The sequence below is a fragment of the Nannobrachium achirus genome, assembly GCF_963921795.1.
Source record: "Nannobrachium achirus genome assembly, chromosome: 12".
In the NCBI taxonomy this organism is placed as follows: domain Eukaryota; kingdom Metazoa; phylum Chordata; class Actinopteri; order Myctophiformes; family Myctophidae; genus Nannobrachium; species Nannobrachium achirus.
The window spans coordinates 50,732,891-50,749,797 of record NC_137832.1 but is presented as its reverse complement, the minus strand read 5'-3'; the positions used below and the strand labels follow the sequence as shown (position 1 = coordinate 50,749,797).

Sequence of the window (16,907 nt, the reverse complement as noted above, 5' to 3'; positions counted from 1 at the left end):
GTTTAAAAAAAAAAGTACTGTATTCAAAGTTTTACTTTTGTAAAAGTACAAATGTATAGGCATCAAAATGTACTTACAGTACCAAAATAAAAATACAGTATGCATGGTGAGCCTGTAGATCTGCTATATTTGAATAGCTAAAGTATGAAGTGGTTTAACCCTCTAAGGCCCATGGTTGTAATATTACAACGTTTGTATTTTATCCAAAAAAAGGTTTAAATCATTTTATTTTAGCTCCCCCTACCACCTAAACATCACCATTGGATTCTATTGTTTAGTATTACAATGCCATTGGCCACAATATTTGCATATAAATACCCCCCACAGGGGCTGACATTCACACCCGCCACACCCGCTGACATTCCAGAGTTTTGACGAACAACATCTCACTTTTTCATGGAAGCTATTCCTCACAAAAACATAAGTAAAATGCCTGTACTATTTTTTTGGGTGATCATTAGAATGTCTAGAACATGTACATATGTTATTATTGTGAAAAATATCCCCCATATGTAAATTAGAGCATGATTTATGATTTTTGATTTATGGCTATAAAACCTTACAAAAACATTTTTTTTTTAAAAACATTACATTTTCCTCTTAACTCATTCTGTGCCAAATGCCAAAATGGCTCCAAGGTAGCTGTGCCACGGTTTTGTATGTTTTTCTTTATTGCGCAATCAAAAAAAATGTTTTTTTTTATATTTTTTTTCCCCACAGAACCAGACACAGTTGTTGTGATTCAGTGGCAAAAAGAATTTTGTCAATCAGACAAATGGTTCCAGAGATAGAGCTGTTTGAATGAAAAAAAGTGTCCATCCACTAGAATGAACACACATTTTCTCAATCAGCTAAACGAGGGAGCCAACACACAAACAGAGAAAAGCATCTCTCTGATCCCAGGTCATTTTGACATCTTTTAAAAATAAAAAAAAATAAAAAAATGTTTTTGTTTTTTTTTATACAAAAAACTCAAAAGACGTCAAAGACGTCATTGGCACTGAACGCCTTTGCAAAAAACGTCAAAGACGTCATGTGGCACAGAATGAGTTTAATAGGACTCCCAACACCATCTGATTTTTTTCAATTTTTTATTTCAAGTATTTCTATATTCGGGCCTTAGAGGGTTAAGTGGTTAATGCATATTTTGAAATAAACTAAATATGCAAAGTAACTATAGCAACTCCCAAGTTTGCAACCAATTGCAGTGGAGTAAAAACATTGCCTGTGTCAAGGTGAGACATGACCTTTGACACTATCATTTCTTAACACATTTTCTGCCAGGTAGTTTTTATAATTCAGAAATGCAAAACCTTCAGCGATTTTCATGCTTTTACCTTATTTCGAAGGACCCACGGAAGTCACGGGCGTGATCACGATGTGCGTGTACACGCTGTTTTGTAATCCACGATCGTGTCTTTTTTCGTTTGTTTAGATATGAATTATCTGAATGGCATGTCAGATACACAGATGACTACATCTCTCCATGTCCTTTCTGCAGCTCCAGCTCCATGCTTTACTGCAGGGTGTATCAGACAGCCGTCTGATCTGATATTAAGCAATGAAAAGACCGATTTCGCATAATGGCGTAAATGGCTGGAGAAAGTGTTAAGAAAGTTAATCCAGATCTGCTCAGGATTCTTTAAAGACGTCCGAGCCTGTACAATTGAAACAGTTAAATATACAGTAATTCTTCCTGACCAAACCATGACGTCCTTGAATTGCGTTTTCTTTTCTCTTCAGAGTTGGCTGGTAGACCGAAACTAAATGAACAGATTTATGGTCAGAGGTGCCCTGAGCAGCTTTGCAGTAATACTTGTAGGCTGAGGCTCCCCCGATGGTGCCATTAATGGTCCATCGCCTTACCATGTCCAATAGGACAGGGTGATGCACTGAAAAAAGTGACTGAGAGACTTAGCCATAGCACGGTGAATAAAATCCCCCATAAAAAAAGTAATAACAAGAGCGGATATGCCTTGCAAACGCTTCAATGATGATTGATGTTGCATTGTCAACGTTTGCTTTAGGGTGGATATATAAACTGATGACTTTGGCAGATAAATCAACCACAGTCTAACCAGCGGGTGTTTACACATAATCCCCCCCGTACTTTGCCAGTCGTATGAGGGTCCTGATTCAATATCAATGGCTGCCCCAAAGCCTTCGAATTTCAAGATTACAGTTTTAGTCCTGTTCTTTTAGCCAGGTTTCGGTCACGACTGCACACATTGGTGAGCAGTGGTGGAAAAAGCACTCAAATGTTTTACTTAAGTAAAAGTATGAATACTATAATATAAAAATACCCTGTTAGGGTGCCCTCAGACCAAAATACCTATGAGAGTGGAATCCGCGTTCCACCAATGCATTTCAATGAGAAGGGAGCGTTTTTTGCAGAAATCCTCTGCTGGCATGAAACCGCTTCACTCTCATTGAAATGCATTGGCAGAACGCGGATTCCACTCTCATAGGTACTTTGGTGTGAGGGCACCCTTACAAGTAGAAGTCCTGTATTCAAAATGTACTTAGGTAAAAGTACAAAAGTATTGGTATCAACATTTAGTTAACTTACTTATGTAAGTAGAAAGTACTCATTATATTGAATGTCCCATTTCACAAATTTTCAAATGTATAAAAATCTTTGAAAATAGCAGATCAACAAGCTCACAATGCATCGCAATGCATCGCATTGAGCTTGTAGATCGGCTATTTTCAGATGGCCAAAATGTATATATGGCTGAAGTGTTTTGTAATAATAATCAAAATCTACAAAGTAACTAGTAACTAAAGTGTTCCAATAAATGTAGTGGAGTAAAAGTACAACATTTGAATCTGAGATAGTAGTGGAGTAGAAGTAAAAGTATTACACCACTGGTGAGCATAATGGAGCACAGGGCTATGCAGTGTAACTGTTGTCTTCTCAGGCTCTGGTGCATTCCTCCCTTTCCTTCCCCTCTATCTCACCCCAACAGCCTGCTTCTAGGGTGCATTCCACAGCCTTCCTTCACATACAGTATATAATGGTGCCTGAATCCAGAGCCGCTGGTGCCACACTGCAGGCCAAGCATGCCCACGAAATATCACAAGAAAAAAGTTCACAGTTAAATGACAATGTGACGTGACAGACAGGGAGCTAAAACAACCACAATACAAACACAACAAGACAATATTAAAAGATAAAAACAAAGGCGACAGGTTGCTGCTACTACATGTGCAGTGCTCCGAAAGTGAACAGACTATCAGTTATTACAAGATTTCAAAACGTGTGCCATTTGGCTCAGGTTTGGCTTCCACATTGGAGTGCAAAAACACAATTCAACTTTTAGTTCAACTCCTTGCATTAATGTACATTACGTTGTAACATCACTTATGGTTGTTGCATTAATGTACATTGTCCATGCTATAACCTCAGTGTTATGGTTCTTTGTCACAGGGCGAGCCAGGCATCGATGGGGAGGCGGGGCAAAGCGGACCTGACGGCGCAAAGGTGGGTGGAGTGTGTTGTTTGTACACACAAACTTGAGTTCACTGTGATGCATACATTTGATATTCTGTGTATTTCACACCAACGATCAGACTAGGGATATGCATGTCTGCTGTAAGTACGTTCTATGGCTGTGGTAACTGAAAGATACAGATTGGCATCATCATCGGTATTATTCCGTGGCAGGTCAAAATATGCTCCATGGTTGTATCTTTCTTCATTTGAAGGTGTGATAATATATAGACATCGTGCCGTGATCTTTTTCTCCCCCTACAACAAAATCATCAGTTATTATGATTATACTTCAAAAAGGTGTACAGAATGTGTTAAAATTATGTTTTTATGTGGCCACACCCACCTGATCATTAAGTATACCTGGTTGTCAGGTGGGTGGTGACCCAGCTGAAGTTAGCCACACCCACAGTGTTGTTGGATGGTAACAAGGGGAGGAGATGATTTTATGATGTCATTATATCAGGGTATTTCAATTGGACCTTTCAGCTTTCAGCAAATAAACACAAATATACTTGGAAGACATATTTGCATATTATAACCACATCTGGGGGTCTATTAGAGTAATGCTAACTCCATAGACACATACAAAACAGAAAAAGTACAAAACTATGGCACCACCTCTTTAAGTAATGCAACAAACTAACGTTATAGTTACATTCATACATGCTTGCATTTGTTTTCTCAGGGTGAGAAGGGGGAGCCTGGAGCAGATGGATCTAAAGGAGACAGGGGCACCATTGGACTCAAAGGAAAGGAAGGTTCTGTTGGTCTGCCGGGACTAGTGGGAGTGAGGGTGAGTGTTCCATTCATCATCTCGCATAGACCACCACCACAAAACACATAAGTGCCTCTTCGCATTCACTCACACGTGCCATCCCTTTGTGTTGACCAGGGTCAAGAAGGCAAGCCTGGAAAAATTGGCGAGAGAGGAAAACCAGGAGAAAAGGTTCGTCAGACCACCCGCCGACTGGGAAAATACATCTTTCATGTAGCCATCTGTCAGGCTGCTCTGTGTTGTCTGTAGAGTTTAATGGCCGCCTGCTGTCTGTCGTGGTAAACAAGCTAAGTGCTGAGTGACCTGCCAAAGCATGACACTGGCAAGTGCTCTTCTAATACGATATTTAACCAATATTCAATTAAGTTCAAAGGGGCTTTATTGGCATGGGAAATCTAAAATAAAGTCAGCACTGACTCAGCACACTGTGTGGCTTAAAGGGCTCCCAGACTCCCGCCTGTAAAGCATTAGTAGTTTAACGCTTCGACTAAAACTTCTTCAGAATGAAGCACTACCTTCCTCACGCCAGGGTATATCACCCTGTGGGACGCCCGCCAATATCTCCTAATTCTTTGGTCTCACCATCATGGGTCAGAACCTCGGCTCGAGTCCGACTATAGGTTGCCACTATCATCTGCACCGTCTTGTCAGGAACACACACACACACACACGCACACACACACGCACACACACACACACACGCTGAATAAAGATTGTGTTCTCATTGCTTCCTTGATTCACTTGGCTTCTTTTCCAGGGAACCAAGGGTCACCAAGGTCACCTAGGCGAGACCGGGCCAGTGGGCGAACAGGGAGAGGCGGGGTTCGTTGGGCCGAAGGGAGCGAGAGGAACCATTGGACCGCTGGTAAGACCACCGTCCACCTCACCGAGGAGCAGGACGTAGCTTTGATGTGATTGGTTGTTGGCTGAATGTGTGTGTTTAACCAGTGGTGGAAAAAGTACAACATTTTTTTACTTAAAGGGGGCCTGTCACCTAAAGGGTTACAGTTAATATTTTTATGATGTCATTGTGGGGATGCGCAATTATAAGCCAATCAAATGAATTGTCTGTATAGCCTGACTGTATGACTGCTTACTGTACTGGTCAGCTGTTGTTGGGCAGATTACACTGAGACAGTTTCAGACTGTTTGAGGATCCACAGAGAGACCAGGGAGAGAGACCACATGACCTACTGTATCATACTTTTATAATTTCGGGGCTGACAGCGGACCTTTAACTAAAATACTCTGCTACAAGGTACTGGAGTAAAAGTACAAAAGTATTGGCATCAAAATGTAAAATGCACTTAAAGTCCCAAAAGTAAAAGTACTCATCATGCAGAATGTCCCATTTCAAGTTTTCAAATGCTCACAGTGCGTCACATCGCGAGCTTGTGGATCGGCTATTTTCAAATGGCTAAAATGTATATAAGGCTGAAGTTCTAATTTATGTTTTGTATTAATAATCAAAATCTACAGAGTAACTAGTATTAATAATCAAAATCTACAGAGTAACTAGTAACTAGTAAGTTTTCAAATAATTGTATTGGAGGAAAAGTACAATATTTGCCTTTGAGATGTAGTGGAGTAGAAGTAAAAGTACTGAGAATTGGAAATACTCCAGTAAAGTAAAAATCACACCAGTGTGAATTGAGCGGTGATGATGATGATGATGATGATGATGATGAAGTAGTATTTGATGGACAGTCCATTTTGCACAAAGCCTACACACAAAGCCACGTATTGGAGGGGCTAGCATCGCTCAAAAATACCTCAAGATTGTACTCATGTACAGTAAATGTACTTAGTTACTTTACACAACTGGTTTTCACAGGGCGCTCCCGGGAGGATGGGCCAACAAGGAGATCCAGGCATCGCAGGATATGAGGTAAGACCTTACTCCACCTACAGAACAAAATGGCTGCATTTGCAGAGAGAGCAGGTCTATGAACGGGAGAGTGTTTTTTGCAGGTCTTTCAGTCCGAGTGTATCAAAAACGCAACTGGGTTAAGGCAGCAGAAGCTTGTGATTGGCTGCGTGGTGACGAAAGTCGAGATACACCTAAACCTAACCTTAACCCTAACCTCAGTAAAACTAACGGGTCGGCGCGGCGTGGGCTGGGCCAGGCCGGGCCGGGCTCAATTTGTCACATATATGTCGGGCTTTGGGTTGGGTCGGGCTTTTATAATCCGATACGCAAGCGCAGCGCATTATCACGATGTCTCTGTGACTGTGTAAACTGCCCGCTCATAACTCTATTGAGCGTGTGTGAGTGTGTGTGATGCTGTGTGTGGCTTGCTGCTGTGGCGTGTGCATGCATGCGCTGGTCAAGCAGAGCAGAGTGGAGGTCATCGTTGAAACAGTCCACAGACACTTTTGTATCCTAATAATCATAATAGTTGTTGTGTGAAAGTTGTAATAGCCTGTATGGCTGCTGCCTGATTTGGCGGTGGCCGTCAGCTGTGTTATCCAGCGAGGCTTTTTGATTGATTGATTGAAGAATTAGGATCTGATGTTTATTTGTCCCATAATTAGGACGGTACTTTCTACAATGTCTTTTAGGCCTATATAAAGACAGTTGGAAAAGGACTCTGTTCTTAACAAATCACCAAATGAGAAAAAAAGGCTGCTGCAGCAATTAAGCTTTTTATAATGTCGGGCTGCGGGGTGTGTCGGTCTCCAATTGTCAATTATGTATCGGGCTTTGGGCCGGTCCCGGGCTGACGTTCTGTCAGGCTGGGTTGGGCCGGGATCACTTTTTTAGGCCCGATCTAAGCTCTACCTTAACTGCTCCCAATGAGCAGGTTGGTGCCCTGCATGGTTTCCTCTTACATTAACTACTTAAACCATAGCATCTCTAATCTGAGGAACACTGGCCGAAAATAGCAGATCTGCAAGCTCACACCGCCTTGCAGCGAACACGTTTTTTGTTTTTTGTTAAAAAGTTAACCCTGACCCTATATTCACATGTCAAGCTCTGTATTTCAAGTTTGTCTACACATTTCTATGTTTCATCATCACTTCCAAATGCACTTAAGCCTAACCCTAACCCTTAACCTGCATTCTGTACGAGTTCCCTCTGGATGAAATTAGTTTCCTGACCTGAAAACAGGCACGTGCACACATAGACATCAAAGGGGGCTTGAGCCCCTGCACTTTTATCCGTCTGTAAAAAGTTCCCTTTCCAGACCATAAAAGCAGTTTTTACTATGGTGAAAGAAATGCAAATGCCTCCTTTCCTGAAGGCAGCATTCAAGAGAATTGCCTTGTCCAAACTCTCCTGAACTTGAATGCAACATGTTATGTTGAAATAATTGCCCTCTCTGTGTAGAAATCCATGCTGTTACGCCACTTCTCCAGTATTCACTTGATTATGCTTAGTTTAGTGTGGAATCAAGCACTGAAAAGAGCCGACCTCCAGCTGCGACGCGCTGTGAGCTTGGAGGTCTGCTATTTTCAATATTTTCACCAAAAGGCCCTTTTAGGAATTTGTTACTGAACAAACACTACCACTATAGCAATGATTACAATCATTACATAGATCTATTCAACATTGATTTTATCAAATTAAGCGGCCGCCCTACTTCCTGAGCCATTGGCACTACAGTACATTATGTACTGCCATAATGCATGACCATGTTTTACTTGTATTATGATGATGAGTTACAATATTTCACACGTTCTTTCCTCCTCGTCTTTTCTATTGTCATAGGGTCACATGGGACAACAGGGTCCCCTTGGCCCTCCTGGACCCACAGGTGAAAAGGTACGCTATAAGTTTCCACATTCATTTGCCTAAAAGCTTTTTCTCCAATTTAATGGCTTATGTCTAGAGTCTGACAAATGGTGTGAGTGAAGCTCTCGTAATGATAGCATTAGTTAACATAGTAAAGCTGTCCTGCAGCGATCTGCGTTTAAATCCCTGAGGTCAGCCTCATTCATATTTCCTGCCATAAAGAACAGCTCTACAAGCTAACAACTTGTAGATCTGTTTTTTTTTGCGAGTGACACCCTCCCTGGCACGATGGAGCACACATTAAGTTGTAGGCGTCCAATTAATATCGCTCGCTGTCTCTCTCGCAGGACTTTTAATTATTCTTAAAGGCGGCCTTGATGTGTTTATCACTGATGTGGATGCAGCTCATTAACTCGCTAGAAGAACTGTCAAAAAATCCTTGTAATTATTCACCAGCACCTGGACCGTTCTGAAACTTGCTGTCATCATTGTCGTTGATCGCATTAGGAACTGAATATTTGGGCACTTTTTTTGTTTGTTTGCAAACTAACAGGTTTAGTCGCTGCCTAACGAGATCATTATTATGACTTCACCACAATCATATATGGGGTTCCAGCGAGAGTCAGTGAGCATCCCCAGAGTGATGTTGTGCTGCGTTACTTAAAGGGATAGTTCACCTCCATTACTCACACCATGGAGACTTGAGTTCAATAGTATGTTTTTGTTTTTGTCACATTCACAAGACAATAATTTCATTATAATAAATGTATCCCCATTTATTCCAGATAGAGACACAAATGCATTTGTGTCTCCATTTGTAATCAACAGGGCTAAACTATTGTCTTAGGAATGCAACAAAAACCTAAAAATATCATTGAACTCAAGTGTCCATGGGATGAGTAATCGATATGAAAAAAAGTCATTTTGGGGTGAATAATTCCTTTAAGCCATATTTATTTTTACTTCGTTGTGCGCTGGCGTCGCTGCACACCAAAAATGGATGATCTACACAAACTCGACAATGCGATTTATTTGGACATCTGTTGTTTTCGGAAGTATAATTCATTGGCTTAAGGTTTTGCACATTCAGAGGGATATCATCACAACCACAATACTATTTGAGAAGAAGTTGAAAAAACAGGATTTCCTGTAACCATTTGATCGATGGCCAAAATCCAGCTCAACCATTGTTCTGTTTGGTTATTTGTTTCCTTCGGCAGCATATGGTTGCCACGCGGGCAATAAAAATATACACTTATGCCTTATTTATTGGGTCCCGTAAAGTCCCTGGAACAGTCAAACACAATGTTCCTTTTACTTAAAATAGTGTAATTGGGAGTCGAGCCACATATAATGATTTGCCATTCAGATAGGGACTGCAGGCAATGGTGTGTGTGTGTGTGTGTGTGTGTGTGTGTGTGTGTGTGTGTGTGTGTGTGTGTGTGTGTGTGTGTGTGTGTGTGTGTGTGTGTGTGTGTGTGTGTGTGTGTGTGTGTGTGTGTGTGTGTGTGTGTGTGTGTGTGTGTGTGTGTGTGTGTGTGTGTGTGTGTGTGTGTGTGCGTGCGTGCGTGCGTGCGTGCGCGCTGTGCGCGCTGTGCGCGCTGTGCGAGTGTGTGTACGTGCGCATGTGTGTCTAGCATGCTTTTAAACAAACCACTTTCAGATCCTGAATAGACTATAGCTTAGAGGAGAATTACAGTTGATTTGAGTTTGACTTGTCTTTTTCTGGTTGCTTTCTGCTAGGGTGAACAAGGGGAGGACAGTAAAGTGGAAGGGCCTGCAGGTCCCCAAGGTGACAGAGTGAGTTCCTCACATGTTTCTGATTTATCCTGGAGTGTCTGGTGCTTTGTTAGATCTGTTCTTTTCCCTTTTCTTTTGCTTCAATGTGTCTGGTTCCTGTCGTCAACTCAGGGCCCGCCCGGAGACCGAGGAGAGAGAGGAGAGCCAGGTGACCCCGGATACATTGTGAGTGTTGTAGAATTATTGAAATACTGTCCAATGTGATCAGCTTCTGGATGGCAAGCGGAGCTGAAGTGACAGACTGTTAAGACTGTATGGATGACTGTGCTGTTTCTACAGGGCCAGGATGGTGTTGACGGAGAGAGAGGTGAAGCGGGTGCGCCAGGACTTCCTGTGAGTCCGTGCTTCTCAAACTTTCTCGTGTCAAGGACCCCCCAAATTGACACACATTATCAGACGGACAAACATTTGAAAAGATATGGCAGGGACCCCCATAAGAGACGATCTTTTACGAAACAATTCAGTTTCAAGGAGCATTTGATATGCATTACAATTTACAATTTTGGCATTTAGCAGACGCTCTTAATCCATAACGATTTACAATAGGCAAGGACAGCACACGGCAATAAGGGAGTGTACAAATGGAACCTAATGGACCCGTTTGGTTCCATTTGTCTCAGAGTTACAAACATTTAAGGTTCCGTTTGGTTCCTAGCTATCAATCATTTGGCTGGGGCACCCCTGGAACCCCCTCAAATGACCCCTGGTGGCCCCCAGGGCCTACTTTGAGAACCACTGCTGTGAGTAGCCATGTGGTGTCACATCTCAAAACTTAAAACACTTCATGGGTCATTTAAACTACTCTGGCTTCGTTGCTTGATTCAATATTGAGATATTTGGTATTCATTTCCCTTTTTATTTTATTTTTGTTCAATGAAAAGATGAAATAAAGTAATTGAAAAAAGAAACAGCCCTCTCACATGTCAGAAGGACAATATCATTCACCAGAACCAGGGATGTGTGTTTTCAATTAGTATAATTAGTATAACTGATGAAATTACCGGTAATATCAAATATCTAAATATTGAATAAAGTTAATTTAAACATGCACAAAAATAGAGTAGAAAAATACCCCAGAAGTGTTTCAGTGAAATGTGCCATTAAGGCTGCGGCATACTGCTGGTGGAAGTTCGGCAGGTCAATAGGGTACCTAAGGTTGGTTCTGCAGTTCTTCCACATCCAAGATGTTCTAATAATTAGTCCCAGCATCACAGACTCTCTATTTGCTTGTGATTTATATTGTTTTAGCTCCGCAACCTGCCTCCAATGTACCATGGACAGTTATTAATTAAGGTTTTCTGTGGAGGTAGAGTTATGACCCTTTTTTTGGGCCCAAGATTTATGCTAATTAATTGGACCGGGCTGGGCCGAGCCTCAGGTTCTGTGAAAAAATCTAATAAAATCTATTACCCCCAAAACATACATTTCAATTGCCCCTAGCGGCAGTAAGGCCAACGAAAATGGCAAAAGTTGGATCCAGCTCAAAGTGAACTTTACTCAGCTATCTAGTTTGTCACCGTCCGACCTTCCTAGCTTGTGTTATTAAAAACTCAATAGAAAATCTTCGTCTGGAAAGTCCTCAGTGTTCATTTATTCATTTGTACACTCAAGAGTTCATTTAACACTCCTGATTTGACAGTGTAGATGCCTGCTGTCAGAACAATACAAAAAATAAAAAATAAATAAACAGGTGGTGATTTTCATTTCAGGGACATCCTGGACCAAAGGGACATTCAGGGCCGAAAGGATCCAAAGGTGATCAAGTAAGGACAAATATATTAGCAGAGCAAATTGTCTTTGCTTCCACATAATGATACATTAAAATGAATTCATGCCATATTGATGGACTGTGTCTTGCTGCTGTGATGTGAGAGCATCATGAGGTTTGTGAACTGTTTTTGCTCCAGGGTCGTAAAGGAAAAGCAGGGCCGAGGGGCGCGCCGGGGACCAAAGCACCACCGGTCAGTGCAATGCATGACTTTAATCATTTAAAGATGCAGTGCCATGATTCCCCCCCCCCCCCTATGATTATACTAGGATGAAGATTTTTGCTAAAAAGTGTACAGAAAGAGTTAAAATTAGTTTTTTTATGTGGCCACACCCACCAGTTCATTAAGTATGCCAGGTTGTCAGGTGGGTGGTGACCCAGCTGAAGTTAGCCACAGTGTTGGGTGTATGCTAAACGGGGAGGGGATGATTATATGACGTCATTTACTCACTGTTTTTTGGATTGGCACTTCAGGCTCCAGGAAGAAACACAAACATACAAAGGAATACATAATTGCTCATAACAACCATACCAGGGGGTCTATTGAAGTACTGTCAACCTCATAGACACATGAACACCAGAAAAAGTACAAAACTATGGCACCACCTCTTTAAAATGACAAAATGAAATGGAAACGGAGGCGGTCAGGTGGTGGGAAAAGTACTCAAACCTGTTGCTGTTTAAAAGTATCAATCAATATACTGCAATATAGAAATACTCTGTTACTACCGCTGGCATATTTGAATCATTGCAAGCTTCCACATAAGTGTTGTTGATTTCCTTCTCGAAGGGTCCCGAGGGTCCTCCCGGCCCAAAGGGCGTGGTGGGCAGGGAAGGACTGGAGGGTCAACATGGCATGGACGGACCACCTGGGAAAGACGGACACAGAGGAGTTGAGGTAAATGTCCAGAGCAGTGGCGCTCTTCTTCTCACTACAGTCAAACGACCAACACAACAGTGGCTGGGAGTCGTCATCAACGGTCTGTTTGCCCTCTGTTCAGGGGGAGCAGGGAGCTGACGGAGAATTCGGCTTGCCTGGCAAAGCCGGGCCGCGAGGTGACACTGGTGTGCCAGGACTTCCCGGGACTCAGGGCTCCTTTGGACCCAAGGTAAGACTGTTTCTGGGTTAGGGTTTCTGTTTCTGTTCAGCAATCAAGCTCTTATTTGCACATATTTTAATACACACTCAACCACTTTTGACTTAAGACATTGAGTGCTTTTCCTGACGGAATTCGGCATTTTAAAACCAGCCGCGGTGTGCTTTTCCAGATTAAAGTCGGAATTTGTTTTTATATTAAATAACAGTTAACCCGCGGGTGATGCAAAAACTCAATTTCCCATGATCCTTAGTAGGCAGGGCAAAGCGTGTAAAAACCTGATTAAAGGGTGCACCAAACATTTCTCAATTGATTCTTACGTATTTTTTAAAACCTATAACAAATTGATAAAAGGCTTTAACAAACTTTTCTCAGTTGATCCTGATGTATTTTTTCCTGTACATTCCATTTCTGCTATGTACATTTTTGTATTGTGCATATTTAAGGAGATAATTTGCATATTTGACACATGGGCTTTAATAATTGTATAATATATATGCGTATGGATAATTTGGCTGTAGGCAGACAAAATTATGCCATTAGGCCACAGAATATTTACATTTGATCAAAATGAATGAATTTGAATTTGTTATAGGTTTTTCCTGTTATTTCCGCTCATATGTCAAATATGCTAATTAACTCATTAACGATACACAATACAAAAATGTATATTGCAGAAATGGATTCTACAGGAAAAAAAATACATAAGAATCAACAGAGAAAAGTTTGGTAAACCCTTTTATCAAATTGTTATAGGTTTTTTGCGTTATTTCCCCTCATATGTCAAATATGCTTCAAATATGCTAATTAACTCATTAATGATGCACAATACAAAAATGTATATTGCAGAAATGGATTCTACAGGAAAGAATACATAAGAATCAACAGAGAAAAGTTTGGTAAACCCTTTTATCATTTTTTAAATAGGGTTTGTCCTGTCATTTCCACCCATGTTACAAAGATTTTGACACATGGGCAGAAAGAACGGGAAAGAATTCATAAAAAATTGATAAAAGGGTTTACCACACTTTTCTCAGTTGATCCTGATGTAATTCTTCCCGTAGAATCCATTTCTGCAAAGTATATTGTTGTATTGTGCATAATTAGTGAGACAATTAGCATAATTAGTAAAAAATGCTAATTATCTCATTAATTATGCGCACTATAAAAATGTATATTGCAGAAATGGATTCTACAGGTAAAAATACATAAGAATCAATTGAGAAAAGTTTGGTGCACCCTTTAATCAGGTTTTTACACGCTTTGCCCTGCCTATAGGGAGATGATGACATTAGGAAGTGAAATCCTCCATTGGCTCAATGCAAAACTCGGCAGTATCTCAGAATTTATCTCCAGATTGCATCGATTGTCGGGAAACGCTTTTTTTCACCGGGCCATAACTAAGCGACGGACAGTCGCGGTAACAATTTTTATTTTCCGGGTGAAAGAAGACATATTCGATTGATGTTTCAACAAATGTGAATTGGCACAACACAGACATGCTCGTGGCTTCCATGGGTCTTCAAAATAAGGTACAATCAATGGAAAAACCCTGGCGCAAGCTATCTAAATAATGAATTATATATTTGGCATTAAATGTGTTTTTAATAACCTCTATGCTTTTGTTTAACGTATGCATGCATGTTCCACTGTTCCAGGGTGAGCGAGGACTGAAAGGCCAAACTGGACCGTCAGGGAAGAGAGGCCACGTTGGTGTGATGGGGTTGCCAGGGATTCAGGGGGACCAGGGACCCAAAGGACAACCAGTAAGTGATCAGAACCCAGAACATATCACTTTGTACCAGTGTTCATTTTGACAGCAAACTTTGATTTAGTTTAGTCACAGTCTTTTGAATCAAGATTCATTTAGTTTTAGCCGTCATTTGAAATGTTTTAGTTTTAGTCAACTAAATATGATTTTAGTCAACATTGGCATTAATGGCATTATAATGTCTGATTTTACACTTGTTTGCATGCTGAAAATAGCTGATCTATAAGCTCACAAAGATGCATTGTGTTTTAGTCATCATATTTTGTTTTTATTTTGTTTTCGTAAGAGAAAGAAAGGCAGTCGATGAACATTTTCCGCCATAGTTTTAGTCAATGAAATGAACACTGCTTTGCACAAAGGCATTATTTGGTAGTTAAATATGCTTATGCTGCGACTAGTAGGATCACCGTGCTTTTCCCATATTTGTCTGCCAGGGTGATGCTGCCGAACAAGGATTTCCGGGGTTTCTTGGGATGTTTGGGCCAAAGGTACAGTACTCTTCTACCCTCTGATATTTAGAACCAACATTATGATGGGTTAATAATATAATATTAATCATCAGTAAGAGTCAGGCTAGTGTTTCTCGAGTCAACAGGGGTGGTACCACCCCCCAGAAGAAACAATATAGCCTATGAAACTGTCCCCCCACCCTCCTAGAGCACCTCAGTGTAGAGCTCTTCACAGGGTTGGGTCGGAATCGGTCGCATTGCCTATCATTACTGTATGTGCAATACCCAAGAGGATCCGAGAAGACACTTGCGCTGCGCTGCACACACGGCAACCAGGCGACCACTGACGCACCTCAGCATCTTTCACTCGCTTTCAAGCCCTTCACTCCCCGTAGCCTGTAGACTAGCAGTTGCTTTGTCTGTAGCCCGGTTATATGTTGCGAGTTTATCAAACTTTATAAGACTACTGTGGCTATCTTCATCTTTAGTGTGTATAATGCACACAGGAGCGAGGGTACTTAATATTTTGAATATTTTGTTACCGTGGGATAAGATTTTGTCCACAATTCCATGCTGTATTGGTGTGTGGTGTGCCATTAGGAAACATAACAGACAAACGTTGACCAAAATAACAATTCTTCTACATTCTCGTACATTAAGTAATGCAGATGTTAAACAATAATTTAACTCTTGAGAGCATAAAATTATACCAAATGGACCTGTAAGGGACAAAGATCTATAAGGGTCCACTCTCCATCATTTAGTTGGGGACCACCTGGAAGGGCCTCAAAGACCACTGGTTGAGAACCACTGTCATAGAAGGATGGCAACAAAAACTGATTTTCAGATGTAAAACAGCCATTGTCTGACGATCTCTGCAAGGATCTAGGCCTGGGATGTTTATTGTGTTTGGGAGGAAATTAGATAAAGGCTGTTGGATACTACTGTGGTCTGTGATGACTTTCTTTACTCCCCCTGACGCACGATAATAAGCCAATAATAATCCGCCATAAATCTAGTACTATTACAGTAGACTACTGTTGCACCATGGGGGTTTGGCCAGCTAAAACAAAGGGAATCATTTCTTTTCTATAATTTAGAGTTGTTGGATGCCTTCCTGCTGCACTCAGCTGTGCAGTAGGACACTGAACGAGGAGTGGGAAACAGACAGTGGTAGAAAGTAACTACATTTACTCAATACCAGTTACTACACTTAAGTGCAATTTTGAGGGACTTTTACTTTACTTGAGTATTTCCAGTTTTCAATACTTTGCTGATGTCAGGCAGAAACATATTCTTTTTGTTTTGTTTTATTCTAATCCTGAACAGCAACAGGTTTTCATGTCATGTCTCACCTACACACAGGATTTGACACCAATTTTGACCAGATGGTCAAGATTCAATTTATTAACTGAGCAAGCAGGCTATATTCGCTCTTACTTGCTTAGGAAACCAGGTTAAAATCCGGGGTAGAAGAGGAAAGTTACATAAGTAAAAATCTCAGTACTTGTTTCAGCACTGGAAACAGATGAGCCTTGTTGTGTGTGTGTGTGTGTGTGTGTGTGTGTGTGTGTGCCTGCGTGCGTGCGTGCGTGCGTGCGTGCGTGCGTGCGTGCGTGTAAGTAATGTGGTGTAGATGTTCCAAGTCAGTGGCAATGATTAAGAAGCAGCTATATTTCATCCATCTGTGCACATTTGCCAGAATGAACGTTGCTGTGAAACAGACAACAGGAACAACAACAATTCCCACGTGACTTTGCTGAATTGAACTTTTTTATTTATGTATTCTCGTGCCATCTGTACTCCCCCCTCCCACACCCCCACTGTCTACTTATTTTACCAATGAGCTTTTGAAACTTAGTTCTAGGGTTCAATGTATTACAATTTACAATTTAGGCGTTTAGCAGATGCTCTTAATTTAGAGCGACTTACAATAAGCAAGGTAATACATCAATACATCAACATTAATACATCAAATGCATAGAAATAGTAATCTAAGAAAAACAGGTAGACCA

At 41.1% G+C, this 16,907-nt stretch overlaps 1 protein-coding gene across 1 annotated transcript in view; it reads left to right on the top strand.

Moving 5' to 3' along the window:
* Positions 1-16,907, top strand: part of col27a1b (collagen, type XXVII, alpha 1b) — a gene marked incomplete at its 5' end in the record, with an annotated part of 126,785 nt that overhangs the window by 100,214 nt on the left and 9,664 nt on the right. The window contains 15 exons of the mRNA XM_080738725.1: positions 3,431-3,484; positions 4,182-4,289; positions 4,389-4,442; positions 5,029-5,136; positions 6,106-6,159; positions 7,984-8,037; positions 9,751-9,807; positions 9,919-9,972; positions 10,087-10,140; positions 11,517-11,570; positions 11,715-11,768; positions 12,366-12,473; positions 12,577-12,684; positions 14,331-14,438; positions 14,878-14,931. Coding sequence (XP_080594851.1) covers positions 3,431-3,484; positions 4,182-4,289; positions 4,389-4,442; positions 5,029-5,136; positions 6,106-6,159; positions 7,984-8,037; positions 9,751-9,807; positions 9,919-9,972; positions 10,087-10,140; positions 11,517-11,570; positions 11,715-11,768; positions 12,366-12,473; positions 12,577-12,684; positions 14,331-14,438; positions 14,878-14,931 — 1,083 coding nt within the window. The remainder of the gene's footprint in view (positions 1-3,430; positions 3,485-4,181; positions 4,290-4,388; positions 4,443-5,028; positions 5,137-6,105; positions 6,160-7,983; positions 8,038-9,750; positions 9,808-9,918; positions 9,973-10,086; positions 10,141-11,516; positions 11,571-11,714; positions 11,769-12,365; positions 12,474-12,576; positions 12,685-14,330; positions 14,439-14,877; positions 14,932-16,907) is intronic.